The 14,796-nt window shown below is 54.4% G+C and overlaps 1 protein-coding gene across 1 annotated transcript; it reads left to right on the plus strand.

Annotated features, from left to right (window-relative positions):
- The first annotated feature begins 9,707 nt into the window (after window positions 1-9,707).
- Window positions 9,708-14,796, plus strand: CUNH1orf174 (chromosome unknown C1orf174 homolog). The gene is made up of 4 exons (XM_042701983.1): window positions 9,708-9,824; window positions 12,268-12,381; window positions 13,315-13,797; window positions 14,284-14,796. Exons 1-4 carry the CDS (start codon window positions 9,714-9,716, stop codon window positions 14,389-14,391), a joined length of 816 nt encoding a protein of 271 aa, XP_042557917.1. The 5' UTR covers window positions 9,708-9,713; the 3' UTR covers window positions 14,392-14,796.

The following is a 14,796-nucleotide window of genomic DNA, read 5'->3' on the forward strand; positions in this document are numbered from 1 at the left end:
TCTCTCGTGTGTCTGGCCATGCCCTGCCATTGCTCTGCATCCTGGGCTGTGGGTAGCCGGGACTTGGGAATTTGTCCTGGAATCAGCGGGAGCGTTTCTGTAGGACACACAAGCAGCAGTCCCCAGAGGTGTGCCGCGTCCTTCATGAAACACGTGCAGGTACCTCATGAAGGGCGGGTAAATGCTGCCTGGAGAAGGCTAGTGAGGACATCCAGGTGCCACGTCATCCCTGCCACGCTCTTCACACTGCAGCTCACGCAAAGCAGGCTGCCTGAGGGGACTCGGGAGCTCGTCTGTCTGAGCACCCATCTGCAGACAGGTGGCTCAGTCCTACTCCACAGGCCTCCTTTCGAATACCAACACCCCTGCTCAACTTCCAGCCTCCGACCTGCCCCCAGGAGCCTCCTAAAAGGAAGAAAGGAAGGAGGACCCAGTCTGTTGAGCCTCTATACATGCCAGCGCCTCCGTGTCTCCTACAAGCCTTGTCTCCACCTGGAAGCAGATGCAGGAGGCTCTAGGATGTCTAGGCCTCCCTGGGATCACCCACCCAGCAGGATCTGACCAATCAGCTCCAGCTGTCCTCTGACACGGACGATTGGCTCACAGCAGGGCCCAATCAGAATGCAAGGATCACCACCTGCCCAGGGTGAAATCTGGGGTGTGGAGCCTAAGCCTCCACCTCCTCCCAATCTTCATAGAAGTTGGGACTGAAATTATTCACAGGTGGAAATTGGAGGCAGCAGCTGAGCCCTGCAGCCTTTCTTGGCCTTGAGCCAATTTGGGCTATTTCACCTGCAACCCAGAGTCATGTGGCACATTGTCCCTAGGTCAGATAAGGAAAGTGACAGGCAGAGGATGAAGTAGTCAGGTTCACACCACGTTGACTGGCAGGCTGAGCTTCAAATTTTAACCAGGAAGCACCTGAATCCACACAAAATAAACTGCACTGGATCTGACACTATACTAGTAGGTAATAGTACATAGGTCATTTCTTTCTTTCTTCTAAATAAGAATTAAAAGTGCTACCCTTTAAACCTCAACACGGTACCTTCCTTATCATTTATAATGTTATTTTAGAATCCTTGGAGGGAATTTTTAGGTGGTTTTGGAGATTTTTATATACCTCCCTCATGCTCATTCAGAAAAAGGGCATCTATGGAGAATAAATTAGCTCCTGCTATCTCTGAACTTCCTGCCATCAGAGCTCTGCTGTCCCGAGTCACCTTCTGACTCAGCGTGGCTGTGTGTGGCTCCCAGTGTCAGCGCTGGGCCCCTGCCAGAAATGACGGGAAAGGGATTTCTACAAAGAGGCCTGCTGCCGTGGCTGAGCCCTCTCTTCTAAGCGGCTGATTAGCATTCCAAGTCTGCATGCTGGCGCTTTCTAGGAGTCAAAGGAAGATTCTCAACTCAACCAGGATCCCTAGTCCCGCCCTGGTTTGTCAACTGGGATATCAAGGCTGAAAGTCCCATCTAGAGGAGCATGTGATTCTGAAGTACCAGAATGGGACATAACACCTTCGCGCTGGGTGGTCCAGACACAGGAAGCCTCCCTTATTCACATGTGAACAGTCAAAATAAGTAAGTAAACGAATCTGAAAACAGTATTTTTAGCGGTACTGGGATTTCAACTCAGAGTCTTGAGCTTGTCGGATCGGAATATACCACTGACCCATACCTCCAGGCCCTCCCTGGGATTTTTGTTTTTGAGATAGAGTCTTACTTCCTGGACTGTGATCCTCCTATTTTTTTAAAATTCTCCCAATAGCTGGATGATCAGCATGCATCAACATGCTCAGCTTCTTCTGTTGAAATGGAGGGTCTTGGACTTTTGAAGTGTCTTCAGCTCTCGATGTGCCTAGGCAGCCTGGAAACTCAACACTCCCGATCTCAGCCCCTTGCACAACTAGGATGACAGGTACAGACCACTGTGCCCAGCTATTTGTTGAGAAGGGTTTGGTAAACTTTCTCCCCAGTCTATCTTTGGACCACCATCTTTTCCATCTCAGACTCCTAAGTAGTTACTATTACAGGTGTGAGCCGCCAGTCCTTGGCACAAAAATGTCCACTCCTATACAGGCATCAGACTGCGCAGGCAATGCTGAAAAGCTTTCAGTCACCTGACGTTATGATCTATTGTGTTTCACCTGTTTGGTGATCTGCTGTCTCCCTGCTCTACATTGTGTGAAAAATCTACCTCCCCCAAAAGCAAACACCAAGACAGACGTGAACGTGCTTAATTGAAGTAACAAAGTGGAGAGCTTAGACGCAATGAATCGTAGCGTGTGTTGAGTGGGTGGAGGGGTGATATAGAAATGAACCCGTGCAGTACTGTACTGGATTCTTTATACTGGGCATGCGGCGTGGGCTTCCCTGGTGACAAGCTCCAGGACACTGTCCACACACCTGCCACACCAAGGATCTACCACGGCATGTCCTCCGTGCCCCAGGGCATGTGCAACACCTGCACGCTCGTTACCTATCCTGTGGCAATGAGCAGCCCATTCATCTGCATTTCACTAGGAAGACCCAGCAGATAAGAGGCAATGCTGCCTGCCACCCAGCGCTCTGAGGGACCCGAAGCATGTCTTCCTTGCCAGGTTCTGGACCAAGGAGGAAATAAGGCAAATGCGTCGGTGGACAGGGAACCACAATCTCGGTGCTGTCACCTCAAGCAGACTGTGGCCCGGGAGCAGACCTGTGCGGCCTCCAGCAGGGACACTGAGTTACAGCGCACATACGGGCTCCATGCCTCTCCGGAATTGAGTCAAGAGGGGAAGGAAGGGAGCTGGCACGCTGCCCTGCGCGGTCTGCCTCATCGGCTGCCTGGTCTCCTGTCTCGTGCTGCCCCCTGCTGTCAGGATGGAGACGCGCAGGCTCCACTGGGTCAGACGTTTCTCCTTTGGTCTTGCAGGGTTGAAATGTTGGGGAGTCTGTATCCAAAGCGTGGCCTTGGCACCTCCTTGCTGCGTGATCTCCAGCAAGTGCCCTCTGGGCCTGTTTCTCTGAAGATAAATGAAGGTGAGAGGAGGCTCTGGTGGTTTGTGGTGAGACTCCCATGGCCGTCCTCACTGTCCAGACTGGGTGACACAAACCACAGCGCTCCTGACCCGGGACACCCACTCCAGGCACCGGTGGATGCCTGCTCTCTGACTGCAGGTCAGAGGCAGGGTGTGGCGCCTGCAAGGCTGGGCTTCACGCCGCTTCCCGTGCCAGTGTGTCCCGACTGCCCCGCCGTCCTCGGAGGTCCCTGGGCCCAGCGGCTCGCCTGTGGGTGTGCGCGCTGCACCCCAGGCCCCTCGCTCAGTGCATCAAGGGGTTCAGGACATCCCATGTCACTGACATTGGGATTTTAGACACACATTTTTAAAAGCCCTTGCTAGAGAAATCTCCCCTCTCCTCACAGAACCTCACACAGAAAACATTTCCCTTCAGCCACAGCGCCCTGCCCATGGCGGCCAACGGGACCGGCTGGCACACACACTGCTGTGACACACCTGCCTGACCTTTAACCTCCAGTAGAAGTGAGCGGCTTCAGCAACTGTTGGGGGGGAGTCGAGATAATGCATTTGGCACAAACCAGGGAAAGTGGGCCTCGGGTTTGGAAAGGGGCTCGGGTCTGCTGGGGCCAGCCAGAGAAAGGGGCCTGCCGCACTGGGGCCCCCATGGGGAGGAGGATGGGCTTCCAGACCTGGGGGGTGTATCTCCATCATCGTGAGTCCATCTATCTAAGCCGTGTGGCACCCTGGGCTCTCTTGGGCCTGGCACAAACAGTAGAATGACATTATCTGTGCGCCTCTCTGTGGGAAGGGCGCTTCCCCTTGGCAACGGAGTCGAAGGATGTTTAGTCAATTAAAATATTATTCCCAAGAACATTTCTTCCTCACTGAGAAAAAGGCAGGGTGCCTGTGTTTTCCTTGAGGATAGCATTCTGTGAAGCCTCTTGCTTCCTTTTCATCAGGCTCCTGCAATAGGCAGTAGTTCAAAGGAATGTCAACAGGAATCAGAGAGAGAGAGAGAGATAGAAAGTGTGTACACACAGGAGCACCTGCCAGAGCACGTGCAGTGAATCACTTACTCCTGCCCTCGGCTTCCAGCAGGCGGTGACCTCTCAGATGCCCTGCCTGGGGCCTTGGTCACCCCCACAGTCCAAGCCTTTTCAGGTAGGGGCAGCCACACCCAGTAGCTCAGGGTGGGGCTGGCTGGGACGGTGGCTGGCTTCTAGGGTGATCAGTCCATGATGCTTGCCCATGTGACAGGTCCTTAGTAAGAACTGTGGAAGCAGAGGCGGCTGGTGAGACTTCACGCGTGTGTCATACATTGGTGAGGGAGGGCAGCCCCTGGGGAGAGCCCTGAGCTTTTCCTGGACTCTGCCACGCCCATCCCCTCTTTTGAGTATTTTTGCCCTGTGTCCCTTCCGCAGGATAAGCCGTCACTGTGAGGATGATGGCTGCCAGCCTGAACTCCTGTAGGAAGAACCAAGCCTCAGGGGGCCCTGGGGTTTCAGCCACGCTGTCTTATGTAAGCTGGGTCCTCACAGGTGGCCTGAACACTTGCTCTGGGGGAGGCGGGGAGGGGAGAGGTAAGGAGGGGATTGCTTTCCTGACTTCCACATCTGGGTCATTCTTCCTTGTGGAATGCTAACAGTGTACATCCTAGAACTGACACCTCCCGGGGAAAGATTATCCCTCAACCTTTTGCTCTCAAAATTCAGGCTGAGTTAGCTGAGAATGTCCAAAAATTCCAAACAGTTCTGTCACACAATCCTTAACAATGCAGAAACCTTGGGTGAGCTGACACCCCATGAACTCAGAGCAGTGTGTGGAGCTCAGATAAGGAAGCAGGCCCTGCCCCCCTCCCCATGCCGGGCTCTGAGGAGGAGGAGGGAACGGGGCAGGAGGGAAGCTTGCGCTCACAACACAAGGCAGGGTGAAACCACTTCCTTAGACAGCTGAGAATAGCCGGGAGTGCACAGCCTCAGCAACGCCAGGCCCAAGAGGCAAGGTTATGTCTGAGACAGCTCACACCTGTTAGCCGCTGCAAACAGGCGGCAGGCAGCCCTGGCGGGGCTGCTGACACTCACATGCAGTGCCATTTATCCAGCACTTAGCTACTGCCGAACGCCCGGACCAGACTTGCTCCCAATTCTTAGGAAACAGCAGGATACAGCACCCACCTCAGGGCCCTCGGCAGGCAATGCCCATCACTGAATCAGAGATCCCTCTGTGCAGAGGACCTGGGTGAAAGAAACTGACGGTTTGCCGTTCTGGTCCTGGGCCGTGGAGAGCGCCGTCCACCCTGGCCGGCGGGGGGAAGCAGGGCCATGTCTGGCCAGCCGCATGGCTCTGGCTTTCTCAGAACCGCTTTCCTGCTGACCCACGTGCCGGCCACATGTTTGTGAGTGAGCCATCCTCTTCCTGGATGTCTTTGTCCTCCGCAGGGTACGGGGAGATGGACCGATCTCCATGTCTTCTTCCTGGGGCCAATGCTGCTGCTTCCAAACCCATCCAATCCCTCATCTCCAGGAGAAACACGATGCCTGCCGGGTGGCAGAAAGGCCTCCAGGCTGTGCATACCCTCCAGGGCAGACACGGCCTCTCCAGGCTTGTCCTTCACTGTCCCCTCGGAGGCCCTGGATCCCTCTGGACAGCTGGAGAAGGGAACTCTGCAGCCTGGAAGGCACACACGAAGGTTCAAATCTGATCAGATTTAGGTCCAGGAGACCATGAGGCTGACCTGGGCTCGGCGTGCATGGTTCTGAGGGGTCCATCCACATCCTGCTAAAATGGGACACCAGTGCAGGCCAGGAGAGCGCCACGGTGGGGCTCCCCCGGGCACCTGTCCCTGCGTCAGAGGACAGGACGAGGCAGGAGAGTTCAACGCTGGTCTGAAGGTGAAACCTTGACCTTGGGCAGGTTCTCAGGCACTGGCTCTTCCTGTGTGCAGCTGGCACCACCACAGGGGAGGGGCGCCAAAGCATCTGTGGGAGCATGCCACCAGGCTGAGGAGAGAGACTCACTCCCTCGCTCCCTCATCTAGCCCCCAGTTCACACTTCACATGACTGTAGGCACCGGTGCCACCCTGGTCTCACGAAGGAGCCGGCTAAACATGGATTTTCATCTGTTTTTGTCTTTTTTTTCCCTACTGGCCCTAAGCCGCTCAATGCATGGTACTTTTCTCACGGAGCTAGAAAATTAGCCTTTTCCAGGCTCTGCAAATCCCAAGACTTTCCTTCCAAGGACATTTGAAGTGGGATCCTGCTGCAGAGCTGGCAGAGCTGCCACAATGAACGCGGCCCAGCCTGGTGCCCAGATGATGTCAGAGGCTGCGATGTGAACTCTGGGTTGGGATCTGGAAGAAGGGAGGCTGTTCGAGGCATATCAGGGCAAGCTTAAGGCGCTGTAGGGTTTCTCTGCCAGCCTGGCATGGGCACTTGGGAATGGCCAAGCAGAATGCAAACTCTCTGTTGACAAGAGCTGTGCCTGCCAGCTCCCAGCCAGGCCCTTCGGTGGTGCACGCAGCTTCTCATGACACTGAAGCTCTCACCAAGTACTCAGAGGAAGTGTGGTGAAGGAAACAAGAGCAGTTCCTCCACAGGAAGACGAGACACATGGAGACAGAGCCTGGCCCTCCCTGGCATCTTTCCGCTCAGTCTGTGATAGTGGAACACACCAAGGACTTCCCTTTGCAAACCTTTCTATCCCGACAACCTACACCAAGATGCTCCTGAGCGGCCATCGGTGACAAAGCACAACTGCGCTTTTGAATACACAATTAACTGAAGAGAAAAGAAGGAAGCCAAGAATGGAGAGACAAGTGAATGCGAAAGCTAAGAGTATGTAGAAACTGAAGGAAGAATGCTCTGCGCTTCCTGTCAATGGACCACACGGGACCGAGAAGGGGCTGTGAGCTGGGTCACCACACACCTCCTTGAACCGTCGACGCAGGCCACTGCCTTGGCTTGTCCTGCCTTCTGTGTCCTTCAGTTACATCTCGTTCTACATGAAAAGGGTCAGCGGGGTAAGAAACAACCCCTCATCATAGAAGCAACCATCTCTTGGCAGTTAGAGGCCGTACTCTGTCTGGCCAGGTGCACTGTGAATGACCACTGACCACAGGTCAGCAGACAGCTCGTCAACTTCTTCAAGTGTTTGTCAAAGGCAAGCACTGTGCTGTGTGCATGCCAGTGTTTAAGCATACAAAGTCCCCTAGGAATCTGTGATCTCCTCCCTGTTGGCAGAATAGTGAGGACTATGATTCATTCTACAGATGCCACCTGGCCAGCTGAGGCAGGACCCTGGCAAGTTCTAGGCCCACCTGGGCAACATAGCAAGAACCTGTCTCAACATTGAAAGGGTGGCTGGGCAGTAGAGCACCTGCTGCGAGTGCCCAGGTCCTGCTTTCAGTGCCAGACTGGAAAAAGAAAAGGAGGAGATGGTCCTCCTAGACACGACACTGTCCACATCTGCAGGGGTCCCCAGCCTGCGTGGGAGACCAACTCCACGCAGCCCGGTGCGGACACCTCATGCTGGAAGGCCGGGGGCACAGCTGATGGGGAATGAAGGAGGGAGGGCACACGGAGAGACAGGACGGGGTGAGGGCTCCAGTTCTGTCACACCTGTGTTCCCTCCAAAACCTCCTGCAACCCTCTCAGCAATCTGAGGGGACAGAGGCTAAAAGTTCCAGAACATTCCCTCTCCCAATTTCTGTGCCTGTGATCTCCTCCCCCCGGTATGTTTCCTCCTGGTGGGCGTGGAAGGGGGGAGGGAAGTGGTGACCCTTGGTTATCCTTGTAGACATTATTGATTGCTTTTGTCCCTCCTGGAATCCAGGGTGATTGCTAAGTGCAAGAACTTACGCTGCTTTTGCTGAAAAGCACTGACTCCTTACTTGGGGCAAAGAATTAACTAAAAGCACAAGAAAAGCTTAGCATCTCTGTCTCTATTTTGTGTATATTTTCTCTGTCTGCACTTAGCAATCACTTGGATTCCAGGAAGGACAAAAGTAATCAATAACATGTCTACAAGGAGAGATGAAGGAAATTTCCCTAAAAGAGGGGACAGCAGAGCCTCCCAGGACTGCTTTTGATAACAACTTCTCAGGAACCCCTGATCAAAGACCATATGTTAAACATACATTAACTCTCCTCTCTTTCTCTCCAACCCCTCTTCGTCTATTTAAGCTAAAAGCTCATGTCTATAACTGAGAAAATGACTAAAGGTAGGTTGAAAGATTTCCCACGACTGCCCAGGCCATGTCTAAATCTCCTCTTTGTGCCCTTCACCATCACCTTCTCTATTTTATGTACAGGGGAAATAGCTGGACCCAACATGTGGAATCCCAGGACTCTGGGCCTGAAGCTAAATCTCCAGTATATGAATGAATGAAAGAATGAATGACCATGGTCTGGGATGCACTGGAGATACATACCAGATGGAAAAGGGAAGAAGGCTAAAAATCTGCCATTGACGGACTGACTTTGGGGGAGGGTCATCTGGTAATGCCTCTCTCAGAACCGGGCAGCAGCAGGCAGCCATGCCCAAGGGCAACTCACAGTCAGCAAGCATTTAGCCAGTCAGTGCCTACTATGTGCAGATACAGGGCTGGGCCTTATAGATCCCTTTGAGACTGGTAACCTTGCTCCTCCAGCAGTGAAAGATACGGATCAGCACTCAGTGATAGCCCTGGCTGCCAGGAACAGCCAGAAAAGTGAAAAACAGCTCCAAGGCCTTAGAAGCCAAAATGATCAGGAGCTGCTGACTGGACGTGCCAGTGGGACGCAGGAAGGAAGTGTCCAGCGCCGTCCTGGAAGGAGGCCTGCGCTGCAGTATGGCCACTCCCATTGCCCCCACTAGGAAGGTGGACCTGTGGAGAAAGACCTAGAGCCCTCCGGGGTGCTGACCTCTAAGGCGTGGCAAGGCCAAGCGCTGGCCGAACCCTCGGCCTCCTGTGTCTACACCAGAGGAAGTGCCTTCTGTGGTCTGCCCTCTGAAGGACTGGGTGACTCCAGAGCCAGCTGGAACACTGACGTTCAATTCCTCTAACAGGCTTCCCGCCTGTCACACATGTGTGAGCTGCCTTCAACGTCATCAGCTAGCAGCTCTGCGCTGGAAAGCGTGTGTGTGTCTGTCCGTCTGCAAACGTCTTCACGCACTGCCAAATGCCACAAGAAGCCTAATTCCCGGGTGCCCGGCCGGACGGCAGGCCCGGGCCTGGAGGAGCCCCGATCACCTTCCCACCCCGGACCTGGGAACAGCAGACAAGGACGCTCGGCCAGCCGGGTGCTGCTGGGCGCTCGCCCCGCGCCCGACCCCGGAGGCGGCGGCCCCACCCCGGCTCTGCAGGGCCGGCAGGGCCTGGCCTCCTGCGAGGCCTGGACAGGGCTTTGGGGTGTGATTCGAACCCGCGGAAGCCGCTGCCGGGCTGGCGGCGGCGGGCCTCGCGGCGCCCCCGCGCGAGCCGAAGCGACCCTTCCCGCGCCCCGCCGACGAGGCCGGCCGCCGACGCGCGCGGGCCTACAGGCCCACCCCTACCAAACATGGCGGCCGCGGAGACATCCCGGGACTGGCCCTTCACAAACATGGCCGACGGCCCGCCTGACTTCCGGTTCCGGCGTTATGCCCTCGGAGCCGCGCCACGCCCACCCGCTTGCGTAAAGAACAGCTTTGTTGGCTCTCGTGCCGCGCTGTGATTGGCCGTCGTGCGGTGACGTCAGATGCCGCCGCGGCGCGGGTTCAGGTCCGCGGGGCCGGGGCTCTGCTGGGAAGCGTTGGGTCCGGCGCAGGACGGCGGCGCGGCGCGGCGCACACTCATGAGGAACAGGAAGGTGAGGGCCGAGGCGGCAGGCCGTGCGCCGGGCTCCCGCCGCCCGTCCGGGAGGCGCGGAGGGGCGCGGGCGGCCGACCCTGGCCTCGCCCCGCACGGAGGGGCTCCCCGGCCACGCCCAGGGGTGGGGACGCCCTGGCACCCCTGGGGGCTCCCGGCCCCGCCCTGGGAGCCGGCCTTCCCGGCCAGGCCCCGCCCTGGGGTCCGGGCCCTACCCCGGTCGGTCTCGGCTGCGGGGTTGGCTGCGCGCTGCGCCCGGGGAGTGCGCACGGCCCCCGCAGCGTGCGCACGGCCCCCGCAGCGAGCTGGGGAGAGGAAGCAGCCGGGAAGGGCTTCCGCCCCGGGGGAACGCGTTCAGCGCGGGCCCAGCCTGCCTCGGCCACGCTGCGGCGGCGGCCTGGGTAGGGAGGGAGTGGGCCCTGCCACCCGGCGTTGGAGGACGAGCGGGACTGTGTCCAGGCTGGCCTCGTTTGCCTTCTTCCTGCCTCCACCTCTGGCGCGCTGGCACCACCGCAGTCGGCCAGTTTCCGCCTTGCTTCCGGCCTTTCTAGCTAGTGCGGCTCCTGTAGACATTAACTGGATCTTTAAACAAAAACCCCAGGCAGATAGTCACTGCCTTTTGGCTGAATTGTTTAACCCATTTACATTTAGTTTCATTGATTGAGTAGCATATGCCATTCTTGTAGTTTTCTGTGTGTCCCATTTAGTTCCCCTGTTCCTCCTCTGCCTAAGTGGCTTTCACTGTACTTCAGTATTACCAGTGTATATTTTCGGGGAAACTTTTACCATATACATTTTAACCACATCAACTTCAGAGTTGTGGGAGCTTAATTCCAGTGAGAGTCAGAAATGTTAGTAGCTCTTTTCCCTAGATGCACTTTTTGTGTGATTTATGTATTATATTTATTAACATTTGCCCCTAACAACAGTATTATGATGTATTATCATCTGCAGTGGCTTTGCTCTTATCCACAGTTTTGTTATTTGTAGATGTGGTGTTTCTGTACATATATGCACATTGTTGTGTACAGCTTCTTTTAAGTCAGTTAAGGATGTCATTACTTGACCTGAATGACCCCCTGTGGATTTGGGTTGTTGACCGGGACCCCTAGCATCAGCCTCAAGAACTCCTTCAGTATTTCTTGTGAGGTGAATCTACTAGCAACAACTTCAGCTTTTGTTCATCTGGAATTTTTCTTCCACCTTTATTTCTGACAGATACCTCTCCTGGCTATTAGAAGTGGATGGGAAGGGTTTTTTTCCTAATACTTTGGTTGTGTTTGAATGTTCTCTCTGTAGCCTCCACTATTCTGCTGATAAGCCAGTGGTCCATCTTTTGAGATTCTCCCCACCACCACTCCCTATAGAGCAGAGTTCCTCTCCTCCTCCTGCATCCATGGTTTTCACCCTTATCTTTGACTTTCCAGAACTTTAACAAAGATGTGTCCATCTGTGGATATATCTATCTTGAGGTTCATTCTAAGATGTATAGATAGCTGTTTCCAGTAAATAGGAGTTTTCAGTTAGTATTTCTTTGGGTGTTTTCTACTTCCTCTCTTTCCTCGTGTATGTTGGTATGTGTTAGTGTTTCTGAGGCTCTCTCCATTTTTCTTCACTGCTCTGTAGTCAGGGACACGGTTACACTGACCTGCATTAGGAGCAGGGTTGCGCTGATTTTTAGGGTCAGTGTTGCGGTCTGTAGTCTTGGAGACAGCTCCTTTGCATTCAGGGTAAGTTGACAGTTTGTTGACATTACGATTTCTGAGGTTGGAGCTAGGCGGTCATTCAGGCTCAGTTCGATCACCACCCTGGGTTCCGTCCCCAACACTACGGAAGCCACCTGCTTTAAACTGTAGGATTGGGACTCTCAGAGAAGGGTTCTGCTCTTTCTTGATACCTTCTATCAAGATTTTTATCACCATATAAATGTTTGAGAGGCATCTAAGTAAGAGCATGTATAGGGGCTGGGAAGGTGGCTCAGTGGTAGAGCGCTTGCCTCACATGCATGAGGCCCTGGGTTCAATTCCCCAGCACCACATAAGCAAAAAGAAAAAAAGCCAGAAGTGACGCTGTGGCTCAAGTGGTAGAGCACTAGCCTTGAACTGAAGAGCTGAGGGACAGCACCCAGGCCCAGAGTTTAAGCCCCATGACCGGACGCCCCCCCCTCCAAAAAAAAGCATGTATGTACTGTTTACTGTGGTGAGTTCAGGCTGGTTAACATGCAAACACTGGTTTCTAGGAACAGAGACAATGGGGGACAGATGGTTCTAAGGCCCCCAACCCAGAAGAGTTGGGTCTGGATGGGAACTTTGAGGCCGTAGCTGCCTTTCCATTTTCATGGAAGTCAGGCTGGGGTCAGGGGCTGTCTTCTCTTGATCTGGGAAGCTTGCAGCTATGTATGCTCCTGTGGGAATGTTGTCTGAGCCATGGTCTTGTCTGTCTAGCTCACAGGTGGAGTGCGGTCTTCAGCACGCCTGAGAGCCCGGAGTTGTTCTGCAGCCAGCTTGGCCTCTGCGCAGGACGTCGTTGGCTCCAACTCTGCCAAGACAGCATGTCTGGTGAGCCTGGTTCCCAGGAGAATGCCCACGTCCTGGCTGGGGATTCATTTAACAGTGTTGCTCCTTCACTAGAGGGGACAGTTCAGAGGATGTGAGGCAGTGCTGTTCCTGCCTGCAGCCAGCCACTCCGCAGTCCAGTGCAGCTGTGCCCTTTGAAGTGATATGGGTCTGTTACCACACTATTCACTCTGAAGGCTATGTGTGTATGTGTTGTGTGTGTGCTGGTACTAGGCCTTGAACTCAGGCCCTGAGCACTGTCCCTTAGCTTTTTTGCTCAAAGCTATCGCTCTACCACTTCAGCTACAACTCTATTTCCAGCTTTTCGGTGGTTAAATGGAGATGAAAGTCTTACAAACTTTCCCGTCTAGACTGGCTTCAAACTGTGATCCTCAAATCTCAGCCTTCTGAGTAGCTAGGATTTGAGGCACCTGCTGAACCCAAAGGCTCAGGGATGAGGCTAAGGCCTTTCACATTCTGCCATGCAGTGCACTGTGGCTCTTGAGCTAGACCAGTCTCATCCCTATACTTGGTAGCTGGGTCCGCTTCTCCACCTCAGCCAGGACCCGGGACATAGCGGTACACCACACTTTACCCATGGAGCTGCCAGTCACGTTTCATCCAAGGCCGTTTACCAAGGGTTTGCTGAGCACTTAGAATGCAACAGGTCTTATTTGGGGACAAAAGCAAACACCTATGCCTTCATATGACTGGACTTTTCAATTACAGTTAAGAAGCCACAGCCCTGGGAGGACTGGGTGTTGGGTGTCTCTGGAGTCATCTTGGCCAGCTGTCAGCTGGGACTCAGCCCTTTGGTGGCAGCACAGAGATTGGAGCTGACGCTCCAGCTCATCCATGTGAGGTGTGAGGACAGGAGCCTCCAGGAAGAGATGTGTGGCGTGCCTCCATGGTGGGGTTCTCTCTCTCCCTTGGCAGATCACCTCATCACACAAGGCCCTAGACAGAAGATCTTCCAAGAAGTTCAAGTATGACAAAGGACATCTTGTGAAGGCCAAACTGCAGAAGCTAGTGCCTAAAAGGGACAGCACTTTGCCTAAAGGGGCCTCCAAGACCCCTCAAGAGAGCGAATTTGCAGAAGGCGGCGTAGTGCTCCCCACTGGTGAGACAGCTGTCCTCCCCCAGCAGGAAGCTGCAGCTCCTGTCCACAGCCCCAGCCCAGCCGCGAGCGACACTCACTCCACAAAGACTGAAGATAGCCTGGCCACCCGGGAGCCCAGCCCTGGTGCTGGCACGGCGGCGGAGGCCTGCGGCGGTGCTGGCAGGCAGGCCCGGTCAGCACCCGAGGTGGAGGAAGCGCGGGCACCGCTGCTTCAGATGGACAACAGTGCGTTTCAGGATGAAGACAGTAATCAGCCCATGCCAGTGAGCCGATTCTTCGGGAACGTTGAGCTCATGCAGGTAAGTCCCTCCTCCTCTACTCCTCCCTGCTCCTCCCCAGGGCTGCTCAGGCCGCAGACCAGGCAGGCCTCAAGCCACGCAGCCCCGCTCATCACTCACAGATAGAGTCCCCACACAGAGTTAAACGTGAATTAATGATGTTGCCACAAGAGGAGAGACGATGCAAACCGGGAGTACTCACCCAGCCCAAGACCCCCAACAGGACAGCTGCCCCCATCAGGAAAGCGTAGGGGTGGCTGGACCCATGGCAGGGTTAGGAACAGCCATCTGCTGGTCGGGGACAACCACACTTCTGTTCGGAGTCATGTCTGGTGAGGGAGGCCAAGTGCTTGATTGAAGGTTTCCACGCATAAAGGCGCCACCCCCAGGGCTGACCCAAGGCTGACAGGCCACCTGCAAGACTCAGGGCCAGTCACGTGCAGTTGTGGATCGGTGCCCGCGCAGTGTCACTTAGGGCTGAAGTCTGTGTTTTCTTTCCCCTCCAAGGACCTGCCACCAGCCTCTTCATCTTGTCCTTCAATGAGTAGACGAGAATTCAGAAAAATGCATTTCAGAGCCAAAGACGATGAGGACGAGGACGAAGTAGAAATGTAGGGAGCACAGCAGTGACTTCTTTGCATACTTGGTACAGCTGAGGATTCCAGGATTTAGGAATTTGTAACATTTTTATAAAATCTATCTGCAAGACAGTGTGTTCTTAATGGGACTTGAAAATTGATGCCTAGAAGTGCAGCATGCGGAGCAGGGTGCCTGAGGTTTCCTTGCGGGTGAGCGCGGGGCGGGGCCGCCGGGGAGAGCGAACTTCGCCTGAGCTCATTGATTTTGACAGTGTACAAACTTTGTGTCTGCTATCAAAGTCTGATCATTCTTGAGACCAACTTAAAGCCGGCTCTTAAAGGACTCTCCTCTCCTTCTGAATGTGAAGCTAATACTTACCTTGAAAATTTTTTGCAAGAGATATATGGGGAAGAAATAAAATATATTTTAAAAACCTCTAAA

This window comes from Dipodomys spectabilis, unplaced genomic scaffold (assembly GCF_019054845.1).
Source record: "Dipodomys spectabilis isolate Male_0828 unplaced genomic scaffold, ASM1905484v1 ptg000299l, whole genome shotgun sequence".
NCBI classification, from domain to species: Eukaryota; Metazoa; Chordata; class Mammalia; order Rodentia; family Heteromyidae; genus Dipodomys; species Dipodomys spectabilis.